We start from the raw sequence: 18,885 nt of genomic DNA, 5'->3' as shown, positions 1-18,885 counted from the left end.
AGAAAAGAAATTGCATTCTTATATTACCAAAGGGGACTTTGGTGAAATTCGCATGCATGGAGTGCAGGGTTTTTGTCATGCTTTATGTATCTTTTGATGTGGCCAAGGGATTTTGCAGATGTGTTTTTCTTCCATTTACAAATAATCTCTCCACTGCATTCTGCAGTGAATGCCTGTCCCGAAAACCCCATGATGTCCTTGGCTGAGCTTTCTGGAAACTGGAGAGGCTGTGCTCCTGACAGATGTGCATTGTTAATTCTTCTTAAGGGAAGTCCTTTTCTCTTTTAAAATACATCAGTGTGGAAAGATGGATTAGAAAACAGGAAAGACTTAGGTTAAAAGCAAAACCAACAAATGCGCCAGTCTCGGGGGCTTGGTAGCCAGCCTCCCTACCAGTTAAAGCCCAGGGGAAGATGCCATGGAGTAATCTGGAATTGGAGAGCACTGGAAAAATGGGAACTAAACACAAACACGGGACGCAGGTGGCGCTGTGGTCTAAACCACTGAGCCTAGGGCTTGCCGATCAGAAGGCTGGCGGTTCGAATCCCCGTGACGGGGTGAGCTCCCATTGCTCAGTCCCTGCTCCTGCCAACCTAGCAGTTCGAAAGCACGTCAAAGTGCAAGTAGATAAATAGGTACCACTCCGGTGGGAAGGTAGATGGCATTTCTGTGCGCTCCTCTGGTTTCACCAGAAGCGGCTTAGTCATGCTGGCCACATGACCCGGAAAAACTGTCTGCGGACAAACGCTGGCTCCCTCGGTCAGTAAAGCGAGATGAGCACCGCAACCCCAGAGTCATTCGCGACTGGACTTACTTCTCAGGGGTCCTTTACCTTTACCTTTAAACACAAACACACATCACCCTCGGCCACTTCTCAACCAGTAAGGTAAGGTCAGTCCCGCAGCCATCAAAATGATAAAGGAAAGCACCCGTTAGTGAATGGGACAAAGAAACAGAGGTCTCTTTCATGGGGAAAAAGACTTTCAAGAAACTGGAAGACCAGTTTCAGCAAGTCCGGCTTTGTTTCTTCTCCCCCCTTGAGGTTTCCCCCTTAGGGCAAAGCCACCTTGCAATTTCTGGGAATGGTTGCATCCTCTGGCCAAACCCGTGCATGAGTCATGTCTATTCCAGGGAAAGCTCTCCCCTCCTCTGGGCCATTTGGAGTCTGTTGAACTGGTGGCTCACTTCCGCTTTCTAGAACCAGCTGCAGGAAGGCCTGCCTCTGTTGCCTTTGAAAGGGAGGCTCCCCCACCCCATAGCTGTCAACTTACAGATTTGAAAATAAGGAACCAGCAGCCTCGAAAATAAGGGATCAGCAGCCAAAATAAGGGATTTTGCTTAGCTTATGAGTTCCATCAGCCCTTCCCTGCCCGAGAGGGAGAGAGACTCTCGCCCACGCCGCCCGCGATCCCAGCATGAGGTGGATGCGGTGCAGCGGCGGCCACTGAAGCGCTGCCCTTCTGCATCCCTCCCCCTCCCCTCCTCTTCCTCCTCTCTCAGGCCGCCTCCTCAGTCGCTGTCGCCGCTGCCACCTCTGGCTTCCCCTGGCAGCGCGGCGGAAGTCTCGCAAGAGAGGGGCTGCCTGCCCGCCCGCCGCCACCCGTCTCCTCACGACGCGCCCCTGAGGGGGAAAAGTGTAGGCGGAGACGCGGCAGCTCGTGCGAGTGCTCTCTCACGGCGGAGGACCCCGAGCCGCTGCTTCCCTCCTGAGCCAGGCGAGCATGAAACCTGGGAAATTTAAGGGACATCATCAATTCGGGATAGCAGCGGGACATGGCACTGGGATAAGGGAGTTTCCCGCCAAATAAGGGACAGTTGACAGCTATGCTCCCCACCCTCATCTGCATCTGATCTGTATTTCCAATAAGATGTCTGAGGAAAGAGGAGCATTTGTTTTGTTTTGTTTTTTAGAGCTTCCGGGAGTGCTAAACCAGACCACTATGCTTGGTGTTATTTGCCTGACACAGAGCAGTATCTAGGCAAGTTTTAAAAAACACCAAGCTTCCACCAAAATACCCACATGAAGAGGAAAGGCTTTGTGGTACAGGAAAAAATGTCAGTGTCAGCACTGGGCAAGCTTCACTTAGGATATCAACCAATGGTGAACCGAACCTCTCTGGGAGGGACACACAGATAAGGGCCTCAGACTAGGTTTATATGTTTGAGAAGTCTTTGGGTCTTCAGAATCCGGCCTTGTCCCTAATGTTGTTGCTCTCCTGCTGCATTCAATGGTTGCAAATTTGAAAAGAGCTGCTCTTCAGAGTCATTCTTCATGGGGATAGATATAACGTTTTTAAACAAAAAATTGGGATTCTCAGAATTCCATGCTTTCCCAGCTGTTGTGTGGCATTGCAGAATATCTGTCCTTGGGAATACATATCTAGTTGGTGAGTGTGCTGCTTCCTGGTTCTTCTTTGTATTCTCCGTATTTGGGAAATCTACTGCACCTGTCATTCTTTGTTGCTGGCCCATAGAATTCGATGCTAAGTGATATTTGGGGGAGTTTGGGCTGTTTCTAGACAGGATGGCATCTTTCTGAATTGACCCAAATTTATTCTTCTGTTATTCCTCTTTGGGGGGAAAAAAGATTTTAAAAATTGTTTGCATTGTTCAGAGGTGCAAAGCCTTCATGTTATGCGCTCTGCTTTCCTTTGCAGGATTTATAATCAATCTTGTGAGCTGGATAGCCCTATTTTCTGCTGTACGTTGGATCATATCCCTCTTGTCAGGTAAGGAACGCTATTCCTTGCTCCCTGGGGCAGGTTGGTGGGTGATGTTTGGAATTCAGAAGAGCCTTGCAGGCCAGGGATGTGAAATTTCAGGCCAAATATAGCCCTCCATTCCTATCCAACTGGCCTTCAGGACTCTCCCAGGCCACAACTTCTCCTCACCAGCCTAGCTCTGCATCCTCCTCTCATGCTTTTGCCTGGCTGGAGTGTGTCCTTAAATTGTACTATAGCTTGCTTGACCAGATGATTGCTGGGGCTTATAATAATAATAATTTATTTTTTGTTCCCTGTCCATCCGATGAGGTTACCCCAGTCACATGGGGCTTCTTCCAACAGAATATACAAAAGCACAGTAGAACACCACACATTAAAAGCTTCCTGATACAGGACTGCCTTCAGATGTCTTTGATCAATTGTGTAATTGTTTATCTCTTTGACATCTGGCGGTAGGGCATTCCACAGAGGTGCCACTACTGAGAAGGCCCTCTGCCTGGTTCCCTGTAACCTCACTTCTCGCAGTGAGGGAACTGCCAGAAGGCCCTCGGAGGTGGACCTCAGGGTCCAGGCTGAACAATGAGGGTGGAGACGCTCCTTTGGGTATACAGGCCCAAAGTCATTTAGGGCTTTAGAGGCCAGCACCAACACTTTGAATTGTGGTTGGAAACGTACTGGGAGCCAATATAGGTATTTTTGAACTGGTGTTATATGGTCCTGGCTGCTCAGTTTATAAAAGCCGTAAGCATATTTATAAAAGACGTAAGCACAGACAGTTGGGCCTGGTGAGCACTCAATGTTCCCATCCCCTATAGATATAATCCGTGGGTTGCCATCTGATTTTATTCTGCTCCAAATTTGATTTTAAGCTGTATTTTAATCAATTGTTTGATTTATGCTTTTAATGTATCATACTTTGATGTTAGCCGCCCTGAGCCCAGTCCTGGCTGGGGAGGGTGGGGTGTAAATAAAATTATTATTCTTATTATCAAATAAGATAACATTAACAACACATTATAATTAATGAATCTTTGAGAAAGGAAAATATAATGTGGCTGTTGCATGCAAAGAATATAATATGCAAGAGTAAAATTAATTACAATTTAAACACTGCTGAATTGTACATTGCCCCTCCTTCCTTATTTAAATCTTCTGACATAATCTTAGCTGTCCTAACTACATGACCGTTTAGTTCTCTTGAGAGTTTTATTTACTAGGTCAGAGTGAAATTCCAGGCCAGAATATAAGATCCAGGAAAATCTGAACAGAAAACTTTGTCTGCATGCCACTGTGAGGACTAAGGCCTCATGTGATACAGTATTTGACTGGGGACTGTTCTCCTTATCTGATCTTATGAGATAACATGCTTTGATACCTTCTCAATGTTCTCCCAACAGCAAGTGTGGTACATTCCCTCCAGAGAGCTGTTTCTTCAGCCTGATCTGCAGCTTGGGCTCATTCATGGGTGAGTCGGTTTGTCCCCAAGCAAATGTTTGGATTTCTTTGTAAGAAAAGAAGTGTTAGAGAACAAAATATGGGGGGGAAGGGAGAATGGGAAATTGTGAAGGAGTGGAATGGTCTCCCTGTGGAGGTGGTGGGCTCTCCTTGGAGGTTTTTAAGCAGAGGTTGGATGGTCATCTGTCATGCATGCTTTAGCTGAGATTTTGGGCCCTGAGTACTGTAGCTGTTTTGCTGGTGGTGCTGGCATGCTTTGAAATAGATAGATGATAGATAGATAGATAGATAGATAGATAGATAGATAGATAGATAGATAGATGATAGTTAGATAAGCCAAAGGCTAGGAATATCTTTTTCTCTTAAATGAAAAAAAAAGATTTTTAGGCATTAGCTGCCTCATATATTTCGTATGACGACTGGACCTAATGGTCAGGGGTCCCTTTACCTTTATATTTAGGGACGCGGGTGGCACTGTGGGTTAAACCACAGAGCCTAGGACTTGCCGATCAGAAGGTTGGTGGTTTGAATCTCCTCAACGGGGTGAGTTCCCGTTGCTCGGTCCCAGCTCCTGCCAACCTAGCAGTTCGAAAGCATTTCAAAGTGCAAGTAGATACAGTGGTGCCCCGCAAGACGGAATGCCTCGCAAGACGGAAAACCCGCTAGATGAAAGGGTTTTCCGTTTTGGAGGTGCTTCGCTAAACGAATTTCCCTATGGGCTTGCTTTGCAAGACGAAAATGTCTTGCGAGTTCCTGCGGGTTTTTTTTCCTCCCCCCCCCTTTTTCTAAGCCGCTAAGCCGCTTATCAGCTGATCCGCTAAGCTGCTTATCAGCTGATCCGCTAATAGCGCTAATCCGCTAAGCTGTCAAAGGGCTTGCTTCGCAAGACGAAAAAACCGCAAGACGAAGAGACTCGCGGAACGGATTCTTTTCGTCTTGCGAGGCACCACTGTAAATAGGTACTGCTCTGGTGGGAAGGTAAACGGCGTTTCCGTGCGCTGCGCTGGTTCGCCAGAAGCGGCTTAGTCATGCTGACCACATGAGCCGGAAGCTGTACGCCGGCTCCCTCAGCCAATAAAGCGAGATGAGCGCCGCAACCCCAGAGTCGGTCACGACTGGACCTAATGGTCAGGGGTCCCTTTACCTTTATATTTCATATGAGTTGCAAGAACTCATTTGGTGGGGAATCAACGCTCTTGCTCTTCTCCTGGCTTACGATGGGGCAGAAATGCCGGTCTTGTGTGCAAGTTAGGTGGAGGCTTTTCAGGCAATGCTTGAGGCTGATTCTTGCTTCCTTTTCCTAGTGATGCTGGTTGGCCTGCTGAGATACGCGCACGTTATAGAGCATTACGGCTCTTCCCTTCTCAACACTTTGGGGCTGGCTTTAGGCTGGATCTGTGCAGCTGGCCTCATTATGGTGGGCAACTTCCAGGTAAGACAACTGACTCCACCGTTTGTGTAAAGTGTGATAGGAAATCTGTGGCCTTCCAGGTGTTGTTTGATTGTAACTTTTATCACCCCTGCCCATTGGCCATGCTGGCTGGGAATGTTGAGGGTTGTAGTCCCAGAACATCTGAAGATACACAAACTTTTAGTCCCTGATATAAAGCCTTAAGATCGGAGAGGGCAGTTTGAGTTTAAAGAGGAGAATGCATGTCTCTTATCTAGGATGCACTGCTTTTGAGTATCCCACAACAGTGGCCTTGATTACCTAGTCATCTTATGCTTATATGAGCATTGTAGAGATATTTTATGTTATTTTTAGATAATTTCTCTGTTGTGCTATCACAGAATGAGTGGGGTGAGATGTTAAAGTCAAGTGGCATGTCTATAGTTCAGTAGATAGATTGAGGATTAAATCTGTAGATTAAAATTAAAACGTTATCCACGTGATGGGAGAAATACAAATGTAAGCAGCCTGTGAAACCTTTTTACTGGGGTAAAACACTTATATGTTTTGTGGCTTACTAAGGTTTAGAAATTACCGTATTTTTCGCTCTATAACACGCATCTGACCATAACACGCACGTAGTTTTTAGAGGAGGAAAACAAGAAAAAAATATTCTGAGCGAAACAGTGGGTGCATGATTTTTATGGTTCATGCTGTGGCCACAGACATGTGATCTGATGATGAGTTTGGGGTAGCCCAATGCAAAAATCCTGAGGATCCATGTGGATCCGTGCTTTGTAACCACGTTTTAAGTGGGGAGGGAAGGAAAAGCACTCAAGGGACAAGGAGCACGCGTGGAGAAGGAGCTTTTCGGCGAGCTGAGCGGGGAGGAGGGAGGGAAAGAGCACTGTTGCTTTAAAGGTATACTTAAGGTACTTGCCCTGTGCCTGGGTTTTTTTCCATTTAACAGTTTGCAGCCTTTTCCTTCTGCTCCTTGTTTTGAGGCAGAATAGATTTGAGCAAGTGAGGAGGACTTGGATTGCAGGGGATTCACCATTAGCTGTGTAAAAGCGCTCCTCCTTGTAGCCTGAGTGATAAGCAGCCACCAGCAGCAATAGAATGGAGCACAAAAAAGTGGTAGGGGCACTAGGACCCAGACAATGCTCGAATCTATCCTGCCTGAAAACAAGCTGCTCCCTCCCAGTGGATCAGCTGAGATGCGGGGATTTGTGAAGTTTTCCCCTCTCCCTCATCCCCAGCCTTTTTTTTTTAACTTCCTGGTTTTCACTGCGTGGCTCAGAGCTCGAGGTTGGTTTTATTTTGCTGCTGGTTGCTTAAATTTTATCTTTCCTGCCGTCCCTCTGCAGCCTCATTGCTCTGTTTAGAGAGCGCACGGACCTTTGCTAGCGTCTGTCCCTCCTCCCGTGTAAGCGGCTGCTGCCCGCTTTGCTGCCATGGCTCTCCTTCCCTCCCTCCTCCCCGGCTCCAGGTCGCTTTAAAGCAAGCAAAGCGAGAGCCTCGTAGAGTGTGTAAGCGGCTCCCGCTTTGCTTGACTGACGGCAGCCATGGCTCTGATCCGTGCATTCGCTCCTTAACACGCACAGGCATTTTCCCTTACTTTCTAGGAGCAAAAAAGTGCGTGTTTTGGAGCGAAAACTACGGTACACAATTACACCTTTTAATCCCTTTTATCTGTGGCCTGCTGACCTCCCCCTCTTCACCCCCGTTGCAGAGAATGAACCACACGTTTTTAGTAAGATAAACAAAAAAGGCTTACTTACATTTCAATGCAGGCAGCAAATAGAACAGAAGTAAGAAAACTACTCAGGTACAAATTATAAAAAGTTGGCTTGAAAATTGACTGTGTGTGTCTGGAGTGCCTAGACATGTCTGATCATTTTGGAAGCATGGTGGAGAGAGAGTCTCCTCAGACGCAGGAGAAAGTATCAAAGGTTATCTCCTTTGTTACCAAATTCCCTCCCAAAGGAGGCAGGGGAAGTGACCTCACAGAAAGCCCTCTCTAGGAAGTTCAAGAACTCTCTGTGTAGTAGCCCCGTGCTTGTCTAGCAAAACATGCATTTGTGGCTTGGCTGCAAACCCCACATATATGTGGAAAACTTCACTAGTGTTGAGCCTAGGGACAGGAGTGTCATTATTGACACTAGGATCCGTGGAGAAGGAAGCCATCGTAGCATGGGTAACTCTAGTGTCAGACACTGGCAGAGTTCCTCTGCTTTTAATAGTCATGGAAAAGGAGAATTCTTCCACCTGTGGCATCTTCTCTCACTGCCACATTGTGACCTGGCAATTTTAAGGGGGCAACAAAGGTCAAGGAACAGTGTGGGAAGCTGAATGCGACATACTGTATTTTTCGCCCTATAGGACGCACTTTTCCCCCTCCAAAAATGAAGGGGAAATGTGTGTGCATCCTATGGGGCGAATGCAGGCTTTCGCTGAAGCCTGGAGAGCGAGAGGCGTCGGTGTGCACCGACCCCTCTCGCTCTCCAGGCTTCAGGAAGCTATCCGCAAGCCTCGCGTGCCCAGTGGGAGATCCTGCCGGGCGCGCAAGGCTTGGGGCGGCAGCCTGAAGCAGGGGGCCAGCTGCGGAGCCCGCCCCCTTCTTCGGGCAGATGTCCGCAAGCCTCGCGCACCCGGCGAGAGGTCCCGCCGGGCGTGCGAGGCTTGGGGCGGCAGCCTGTTCTGGGGGCTGGGGTCAGGGAAGCTCAGGCTTCCCCCGCACCAGCCCCCGCGCCTGGGGGGAAAAATAATTTCCCCCCCTTTATTCCCCCCCCAAAAAAAACTAGGTGCGTCCTATGGGGCGAAAAATACGGTATATTTAGACCAGGGAAAAGAGTTGGCGGAAGAAGATTGGAAGAAGTTTAAAAACTATTTGCAGAAATATTGTAAAATTAATGAATGTTAGAATGATGTTGGACAGAAATTAAATGGTTTCCAGCTGTAACGTTTAAGAGATATGAAAAATAAGGTTAGAAATAAGTAAAAACTAATGGCGAGGATTTGCTGAATGAACAATTTCAATTGGAATACAAGAAAGGGAGGTATGAGGAGGTCTGGTAAATAAGTTAAAAGAAAATAAGTAACGGAAATTCTATGTGTTTTTCTTTTTTTTTTGGTTGTCTGTATTTTTGTATTTTTGTTGTTTTTTCTTTTTGGTTTTTTCATTGTATTATTTCTCAAAACTTAAATAAATATTCTATATATATATAAAAAATAATACGGTATATTTAAACCTGCCAACCAATTATTTGGCTGCAGGTGTCTTGTAAATTTATTTAGTGGCCTGGCTATATTTGCTACTATATTTTTAGTTCCTTTTCTCATAATTCCTAATATTGCATTTGCCTTTTTCACTGCTGCAAGACGCTGAATGGAACTTTTCATTGAGCTGCCCTCCCCAAACTCCTTCTTCTGTAGGTAGCCGCAGCCCCATTGGCTCTGAACCACATGGCCTGAATCAAACCATTGTGGGTCAGACTAGACATGAAGTGGAAGCTTTGTGTTTGGATCTCCTAACACTCGTCCCCCCCCTGAAAAATATGTGACGGCATTTGGGATTGAAGCCAGGGGAGGGGAGTTAACCCTTCGCCCCTGCACCGTGGCCCCAGTTTCAACACACTCCCCAGTCTCTGATAAGCTGTGGAGGGGGAAATTTGTGGGCTTTAAGAACACAAACCCAAAGGTTTTCCTGTCTGTAGCTAGTAGCATATTTGGACGTGGGGGGAGAGGGATTTGGAGTTGCTTTGTTAGAAAGCAAAGGGTCTTTGGATCTCCTGAGATGGAGCCCCTGCTTCTGGTTTAGTTTGACACTGTGGCTTACAGGAGGGATGTCCAACAGGTTGATCTCAATCTACTGGTAGATCCCCACGAGGTTTTAGTAGATTGCGGGTCGATCTCTGGCTCCCTTTCCTCAGTGTCATTGAAACTGACTCCTGCCCCGTCGCCCTCCATTGTTGTCTGATCAGTGGAAGGGGAGACTGAGCTTTCTCTCTGTGGATGTTTTCATTCAAAGCAATATTATTGTGAGTGACTTTTTCCCTTTGACCCTTTCCTTTAACCCCCCCCCCCCAAGAAAGTATATATATAAAAATGGGGCTTTCCTCCTCCGTAAAAAAAGCTCAACAACTCCGATCTGAACACCCCCAAACAGGACTTTTCTCCTCCCTAAAAAAACTCAACAACTTTGACCTGAACCCCCAAAAAACAGGGGTAGATCATTGCCAGATTTTTATTCTGAAAGTAGATTGCAGTCTCTCGGGAGTTGGCCACCCCAGCTTACACCATTGCAGTTCCTCTTCTGGCACAAAATCAGCTGTTCTTGATAGACCCCAGTACCTGCTGCTGCTCACTCCCCCTAGAGTTTAATGATGCCCATGACTGCTTTAGCGGTTTGCACTAAACAAGCTAGGGCGACAGAGCAGCCGCAGAGCGTGTTTTCATGGCGCCCAGGGTGAAGAGGGAAAACTGAGCCTGCCGTGTGCCAGCCCAGCCCTCGCCGCCAGTGCCACCAGAGCAACACCAGCCCACTAGGCTGGGACCCGGGGAGGGCAGTGTGAGGATGCACCAGCCAAGTGCCCTTCAACCCCAGCCCCTTGAGGGCAAGGCTGGGATCAAATGGCACATGGCGTCCTCATGCTGCCCTCCCAGAGCTTTGCAAAGTGTCACAGGGCTGGCTCGAAGGGGGCGACATGAGCCACACGCCAGAAAAATGTGCCTGGGGAAATGGTCCCGGCAGGACCCCTCCCCTGGGATAGAGAATCCCTAGCAGGAATTGACTGGGAGACGAAATGTTAAAGAGTGTCCCTAGACGTCCCTAGATGTGTGCAGATGATGTCTCTAGAACCAGATGTAGGTGTTTTTAGGCATTTTCTACACTTGCACTCAAGGGTGGCGCTGTGGGTTAAACCACAGAGCTTAGGACTTGCCGATCAGAAGGTCGGCGGTTCGAATCCCCACGACGGTGTGAGCTCCCGTTGCTCGGTCCCTGCTCCTGCCAACCTAGCAGTTCGAAAGCACGTCAAAGTGCAAGTAGATAAATAGGTACCACTGTGGTGGGAAGGTAAACAGCGTTTCCGTGCGCTGCTCTGGTTCGCCAGAAGTGGCTTAGTCCTGCTGGCCACATGACCCGGAAGCTGTACGCCGGCTCCCTCGGCCAATAAAGCGAGATGAGCGCCGCAACCCCAGAGTCGGCCACGACTGGACCTAATGGTCAGGGGTCCCTTTACCTTTACTACAATTGCACTCAAAGCTTCCCAGCATTTTGTGACACTTGGCTTCCTCCAGCGGCCTGGCCAAGCGCTTTCTTTTCCTTTTGTCAGTTGCTGAGAGGCCTGCTGGGGGCAATGGGAACCTGCTGCACCCAGAGGGGCCAGGCGTATTAACTGTGTCCTTGTGTTTGCTTTCCCTTCGTTTGGCAGCCGTGCTTTGGATGTTTGCTGTGTCTCTGTGAAGAGAGGAGAGGGAGGACAGGGCTGCTTGAGCAGCTGATGCTTTATTGCAGTGTCTGGCTTTCTCCTCCTGCCTCTGACTATTCTTAATGGGCGCGGAGGGATGTCTGTTCAAAGCCGAAGGAGCTGGATCTGCCAAGGCCCGACCCCTGCAAATCATCCTGGCAACAAGCTCTCTGTAGCAACTGGCTGCGAAAAATGGAATCAGAGAAACATTCTCATTCTCCTGCACGTGTAGACTGGGCAGCCTAGTTGGTTGTGTACTGCTGGGATAGCTCCGTCGGTAGAGGATGAGACTCTCAATCTTAGGGTTGTGGGTTCGAGCCCCACATTGGGCCAACAGATTCCTGCATTACAGGGGGTTGGGTTAGATATGGGGTCAGCACACTTTTTCAGCACACTGTCCCTCAGACCTTGGGGGGGGGCGGACTATATTTTGAAAAAAATAATGAACGAATTCCTATGCCCCACAAATAACCCAGAGATGCATTTAAAATAAAAGAGCACCTTCTACTCATATAAAAACATGCTGATTCCCGGACCGTGCGTGGGCTGGATTTAGAAGGCGAATGGGCCAGATCCGGCCCCCGGGCCTTAGTTTGCCTACCCATGGGTTAGATGACCCTCGGGGTCCCTACAGTTCTGTGACTACGTGTTTTGGATTCCTAACCAGGCGCTGCTTCTTTCTCTTAGGTGGACCATGCTAAAGTTCTGCACTACATCGGGGCAGGTGTGGCGTTCCCTACCAGCATGCTTTTCATATTCCTTCAGTCCATCCTGACATACCGCATGGCAAAATCCAGAGGACATTACTGGACTGGGCATCTGCGCAGCATCCTGGCAGCCCTGGCTTTCATCACCCTCATCTTCAGTATCCTTTCTGCAGCAACGTGGTTGTTGGTTTTTTGGGGAGGGTGTGTGTGGAATAGATGTATCCAGAGGCAAATAGGAGTGATGGATCAGATTGAATTAGAGTTTGGCCAGGCGAGCCGAGGCAGAGACTGGAGAGAGGTCTGCCTGGCTATAAATAGGGCCCTTAATGCATTTGGGTTGTGGAAACAGAAGGGCCAGACTGCGTATTAAATCATGTAAACGTTGACTCACAGCTACATCTCTTTGGGAAGAGCCATGCGCTTCCCCTAAATTGCAGGGGTCAGAGTCACATCGAGAAAATGGAGCAGAATGAACAGGTGATATCCTGCCCCACCCCTGCTGCTGAGGTTCTGGTGCAATCGAGGAGGTGCTGTGGTTGAATTTTTAAGAAATGTAAATGGGACACGGGTGGTGCTGTGGGTTAAACCACAGAGCCTAGGGCTTGCCGATCAGAAGGTTGGCGGTTCGAATCCCCGTGACGGGGTGAGCTCCCATTGCTCAGTCCCTGCTCCTGCCAACCTGGCAGTTCAAAAGCACATCAAAGTACAAGTAGATAAATAGGTACCGCTCCAGCGGGAAGGTAAACAGCGTTTCCGTGCGCTGCTCTGCTCTGGTTCGCCAGAGGTGGCTTAGTCATGCTGGCCACATGACCCGGAAGCTGTATGCCGGCTCCCTTGGCCAATAAAGTGAGGTGAGCGCTGCAACCCCAGAGTCGGCCACGACTGGACCTAATGGTCAGGGGTCCCTTTACCTTTACCTTTACCTTTAAATGGGTGAAAGAAACTGCCATGAACCTCCAGCAACTCTTCCAGTTGGGCCCTGGAAGACTCATGATGGAAAGGGTGTGCAGTTCTGCGATGGTCTTAATAATAGGTTCCTACTAGAGTCCACACTCCAGCTCCTTGTAGCGTGAAAGCTTCACAGTGCCTGCTATAGGGGTATGTGGGGCGGGGGGAGGAATTGGTTGGCTGGGAGAGGAAAGAGGGGCCAGGAAGTACTGGACTTGTGGCATTTCTGAGGAAAGGACAAGGAGCAGTAGATGGAATGTGCAGAGAGCAAGAGGTTTGGGCTAAATATTACCCTAAACTTCCCTGGAAAGTTACAAGGTGCCTGCCTTGGGAGATGTAAATAAACAAAGGCGAAATGAGGTTTTATCAGGGTTGCTCAAGACAGAAGGCATCCTACTCTGGGGGTGAGGTGGGGGGGTGTATGGGAAGATGCATTAGAAGTCCTCCTTTCCTCAGAAGGTGAGATCCCATGTTAGCAGAGCTCATTGCTGCTTTTTAGGGGTTGCTATTGTTTTCGGGTGGCGCTGTGGGTAAAACCTCAGCGCCTAGGACTTGCTGATCGTATGGTCGGCGGTTCGAATCCCCGCGGCGGGGCGAGCTCCCATTGTTCGGTCCCAGCTCCTGCCCACCTAGCACTTCGAAAGCACCCTTAAGTGCAAGTAGATAAATAGGTACCGCTTTATAGCGGGAAGGTAAACGGCGTTTCCGTGTGCGGCGCTGGTGCTGGCTCACCAGTGCAGCTTCGTCACGCTGGCCACGTGACCCGGAAGTGTCTTCGGCCGGCGCCGGCTCCCGGCCTCTAGAGTGAGATGAGTGCACAACCCTAGAGTCGGTCACGACTGGCCCATACGGGCAGGGGTACCTTTACCTTTACCTATTGTTTTCGCAGAACACCAGATGTCGAGACAGCAATTTGAACGGGGCCGGTGCGGAGGGGCTTCTTAATATTTTCCTCTTGGGCTGTTTTGCAGCTGAAAACTGCATCCTAGCTGCTTTTAGCCCCACTGGAGAAAATCAGAGGTCATCTCATTTTTTTTCCTGGCCGAGGGATAAATGGTTGGGGGGGGGGGCATTTGTCCCTGGAAAAGAGCCTGCAGTGTGGAAGTTGAGAAGCCTTCCTCCTCCTCCGATACTTGCAGCCACATTTTGCCAAAAGAAAACGTCTCCCTAAAAAGGGATCTTTTCGCTCCCAAGATAATAACCCTATCAATAGTGGTTGTTTTGGCCGACTGTTGGGGAACAGTCCACATGATTGTTGGGGAACTAGTCAAGGCGTTGAATCAAGCAGCCTATGGGTTTCAACTTCCATACTTGGTTCTGGCTGTGAGGCCAATAACACTCACATTGTCAAATGCTACAGAGGAGTGGCTTTCTGTGTGGCTGAAGTCCCCCCCCCCTACCCCCCCCCATCCTCACTGCCATTGGATTTATAACTGATAATCAATATACATCCTAATATTCTATGATAGGTGGATGCTGCAATATCTGATGTGAAAGATAATGGAGGGAACAGTCAAAAGCACTTGCACTCAGAATAAAAGTATCACTGCTGTGAAAAGGTATTAAAAAAGGCTGACTGAAGGTGCTCCATGAACATTCACTATAATGTAAAGGTTTCCTGTGATGAAGCTTCAGTCTTCTCTTAGGACAGAAAGATGTCCAAAACCCAGTTTGCACTGAGGGCAGTGTGCTGCCTGCTTTAAAACACTGGCCAAGGTGTGTATAGTTAGCTGTTTTGCAGACATGGGACATCCTCTCTCTTTGAGATACCGTATTTTTCGCTCTATAGGACGCACTTTTCCCCCTCCAAAAATGAAGGGGAAATGTGTGTGCGTCCTATGGAGCGAATGCAGGCTTCAGAAAGCTATCCGCAAGCCTTCGGAGTTCCCGCTGGGCTCCAAAGGCTTGCGGATAGCAGCCTGCAGCCCGAAACCCGGGGAGCGCTGCGCAGCAGATATCCACAATTTTTTTTTCTTTATTTCCCCCCCCCCAAAAAAAAAACAACTAGGTGTGCCCTATGGTCCGGTGCGGCCTATAGAGCGAAAAATATGGTATATAAAAATATATTTAATAACCATGACCTATGCTAAACTGCTTTTGTCAAAAAATAGACTCCCTACCCTCCAGGACTGAGGCAACAAATGTGCCATATTTAGTTGGGCCCGAAGCCTCACACTGTAGATCAGGCACCCCCAGACTTGGCCCTCCAGATGTTTTGGGACTACAATTCCCATAATCCCTGACCACTGGTCCTAGTTACAGGTAGGTAGCCGTGTTGGTCTGCCATAGTTGAAACAAAATAAAAAGATTCCTTCCAATAGCACCTTAGAGACCAACTAAGTTTGTTATTGTTATGTGCTTTCGTGTGAATGCACACTTCTTCAGATACACTGAAACAGAAGTCACCAGACCCTCATATATAGTGAGAGGGTGGGGAGGGGTATTACTCAGAAGGGTGGTGGGAATGGGTGATTGGCTGATAGGTGTGGTAAACCTGTTGATGACTGCAATTGGACTTACAGGTAAAAAGGAAGGGGTGCGATGGCTAAAAATAGCTTTATCATGTATAATGTGAGAAGTCTCCAATGTCTCTATTCAGACCAGGTCTCTCCATGGTTTTAAGTTTGGTAGTAAGTTGCAATTCAGCAACTTCTCTTTCCAGTCTATTTCTGGTCCTGTTAGCTAGGGATGATGGGAGTTGTAGTCCCAAAACATCTAGAGGGCCGAGTTTGGGGGGTGCCTGCTGTAGATATTTTAAAAGTGGAGAATAAGTAGCTAAATAAACTTGACGTGGCACATCTTTTCCTGTTAATGTGTAGTAGCAGGTTCTAGGTTGTTCCAGTTCAGCACCTCTCTAAACTATCCACGAATAATTAACCTGTAGGTTGCCGGGGCGAGAGGAGGGAATGAATGTGATGTGAGGGCACTGGATTTCCCCAGGGCTTGAGACGGGTAAAAAAAAAAAAGAAAAGAAGCAAGAGTGTTAATATGCATCCAAAGTCTTTTGAGGTGTGATGGGTGACCATTCCAACAAATAACAAGGGTGGTGTTTAAGGCCTTGCATTTTTTAAAAAGTTGTTGTTTTTTCATGTTTATTTGAGTTAGTGTGTGATCTCCACCCCTCCATGCCATGGAGATGGTGTTTTTGTCTTCCGCAGCCTTTAGGCCAGAAATGGCTCAAGACATTTTGTTGCCTGAGGCTCAGGATAAGATGGCGCCCCTTCCCAATCCCATGTAAAGAGGTCGATTGGACTGGCAGTTGAATCTTACTTCAGTGTGAGAGATAGGACAATGCCCCCAGCCACTGTAGAGCAGGGTTCCTGGCACAGCTCAGGAGGAATGGCACTGGGTCTGCTTCTTCCACCTCTTCCCTAGCATCCACAGCCTGAGGCAACCACGACACTGCCTAATGGTTGTGCCGGCCCCTGACTTTGCCTGGGATGGGATGCTTGGGAGACAGGCTAAATGAGGTGAGGTAGACCATTTTTCAGCTTGTCCTCTACCTAATGGGCTGATATTGCCAGAGATACAGCGAAAGGAGAATTCATTAGCTGGGGAAACAGCTAATTCTGAGCAGCAAAGAGAGTATAGTTCATTCAAAAGGGAAACAAAACGTTTCACGTCAGATAGCAGCATTTAAAGTTGCTGCCGCGGTTTTTGCCTGCTTTTTACAGTACGGTGAAACTTGATGACAAGAGGCCAGCTCGGTTCAAATAAGGTTTGCATGCTGTTTTATGCAACTGAGATCATAAGGAACAGCTACACCAAACAGATGGGGATTTTCACAAGTGGTGCTTGCAGGCTCCCGTTTGAACTCTTCACTTTCTGTAAAATTAGTGAGTCTGCTGAAGTTCAGGGGGGGGAAAAACCACCCCAATAAAGCTGCTCAGAGTAGCATTCTGAATAGGTCTTTCTTGCCTTAAGATGCTTAAGTGTTTGACGAGGCTGTTACAGGTGTATATATGCCGGTTTTGCACTTGCGTGGGCTACTCAAAGCCAGCTGTTACCAAGCTGACGATTCTGGATCCAGCTGATGGGAGCCTACCACTACTAATTTTACTAAGCCAGTTAGGCCCCGCCTTGTCCTGTTTCTGGTGAGATCCTTCCCACAGCTTGTTTGCCTTGACTTCAGCACCCCCATGTGGCGTATTTTTCATCCAGCAGAGTTTCGTCCTGCAACACCTAGCCGCCCTCTGCGAATGGATGTTCATCATAAACGTCCTCGTCTTCTACGGCACCTTCACGGCTGAATTTGGAGCCATCTCCACAGACACCTTTCTGGTTCTCCTGAAAGCCAGGCGGACTCCCAAAAGCTTCAAAGTGGATAGCAGCACGTCGAGCATGTCACATGTTCACACCCATTTGGAGAACATGGCTATGATGGGAAGGGACGGCTAGGAAACCGGTTCTGCTTGCCGGGACTTCCAACGATACCAAAAAAGGGAGAAAAGACAGAATATTGCCTTAAGAATCACCTCTTGTATTTATTTTGCCTATGTGCCACACTAACAGTGCCCTGGGTATTTTGCTCTGAAGGCATAGCCACATTCCAGTATCACCAGTGGCCTTTATGGAGCAAGATTTTGGTATCCTTGGATCAAAGACTCTCCTTCCAATGTGCACAAGAGGAGGGAGAGGATGACAAACGGCAATAATGAGAGGTGTAGGTGGGGTACCTGTTACCATTTGATGAGAGTAAGACAGATTTCATTTTGGGTAAGTGGCACAGCACACCTTTTTGGCACCTGCAGTTTAGTACCTGGGTTGAAGAGACCTGGATTTCAGACCCACAGCGGACATGGACTTTTTTCTTTTTAACCTGGGACTTGGAATCAGATGTGAGCTGTCCCTATAAAACGTGCTCCTTTCATCCAAGAAGTCCTCTTTTAAAGTGGCCTTAATTTCTTCAGGACCAAAAGTATTTGTTGCGTGAGTTGTTGCTTTTTGCCAGCTTAGTGCAGTTCTGTTTACTTGAGCAAGAGCAGTGAGGAATAATTACAAGAGGCTTTATTTTATGTTCCTTGAAAAAGTCCCAGCTGAGTTGGTGCCCGACTGCTTATCAAAGAAGTCTTGGGCAAGTCCAGAGTGTCTCCGATTAGAGATGCAGCGCTTTAGCTCTGCGCCTCGTTACTAAAACTCACCGGAAGGATCTTTTGCAGCGCAAGTCGACAGCCCTGGTGGTGCTGTCCCACATAGGAGAAGTCTTGGGAAACCCAAATCTTCTGCGTAGCTTCCTTGGTCATCCTCTCCCTGTTCCAGGTGCTAGCAACGGTTGTTGCCTCCAAAGAGCTCAACGGGGACTACCCTCCTGGTTTTCTTCGCTCTGTTCCCCATCCCTGAAAATGCAGTTCTAAAACTGTAAGGACTTTGGGATACTTGTTTTGTTTCCAGCAGAGAGCTAGCTGGAAAGTCTGCAGACCTAGGGAGACAAACCGGTGCGTTCCAAGCCGTCACAAAAGTTGGTCAGATTCTGCACCCTTATCTTGTGGAACAAGACAAGACTGTGGTTCACCTAGTGCTTTACTCCATACCGAAATGCCTTTAACATGTTCAGCAGTGTTTTGTTCAGGAATTTCAGTGTTTCTGAAATCTGTGTTCTCTCACAGGCTCCTTTTGTACTACTCTTGATTATTCAGGCAGGGTTTCTCAGGTCTGCGTCTCATGTTACTTTGCCCTGTGTACATTCTAAAGATTTATGTGTGCGATGAAAGTCCCAAAGATGTGTGCCTTAGAATCTTTGGAGCGCTTAGCTAGACGGCGTTCAAAACTTCCCAGAAGCTGGTTCACAGAACCTTTGCCTGAAACACACGGCTGAGTTCTTACATTGTAAGAGCTGTGCGTTTCTGGTCAATCTGTGCCACACATTTAAAGCATATTCAGCAAACGTTGAAAGCACATAGCTTTCCGCGAAGTGCAGTTGTTAAGGTTGCTGGGAACTGTAGCTCTGTAAGGGTGAAACTATAGATCCCAGGATTCTTTCGTGGGGACTCATGTGCTTTAAATGTGTGTCGAATGTGCTTTTAAATATATGGCATGTGTCTGCAGTTAGGTATACATGTTATTGGCCCTCCCTCCAAGATCCTCTTTGTAACATCATTGGAACGCCATGAAAAGGAGCCACATGAGAGTTTTAACACCACTGTTCTTGTAACAGACGAATTGGCCTTGATTCCTAGGTAATGATAAAAGCA

General features: G+C 47.9%; 1 protein-coding gene across 1 annotated transcript in view; it reads left to right on the top strand.

Moving 5' to 3' along the window:
- The window catches only part of NFKB2 (nuclear factor kappa B subunit 2), an 89,521-nt gene that overhangs the window by 23,778 nt on the left and 46,858 nt on the right, over window positions 1-18,885 (top strand). Inside the window, exons 3-5 of the mRNA XM_079975132.1 lie at window positions 2,658-2,729; window positions 4,121-4,188; window positions 5,483-5,610. Coding sequence (XP_079831258.1) covers window positions 2,658-2,729; window positions 4,121-4,188; window positions 5,483-5,610 — 268 coding nt within the window. The remainder of the gene's footprint in view (window positions 1-2,657; window positions 2,730-4,120; window positions 4,189-5,482; window positions 5,611-18,885) is intronic.

Source organism: Podarcis cretensis (genome assembly GCF_951804945.1).
Source record: "Podarcis cretensis genome assembly, chromosome: 5".
Lineage (NCBI taxonomy): Eukaryota > Metazoa > Chordata > Lepidosauria > Squamata > Lacertidae > Podarcis > Podarcis cretensis.
This window is presented reverse-complemented; position numbering and strand designations above follow the sequence as displayed.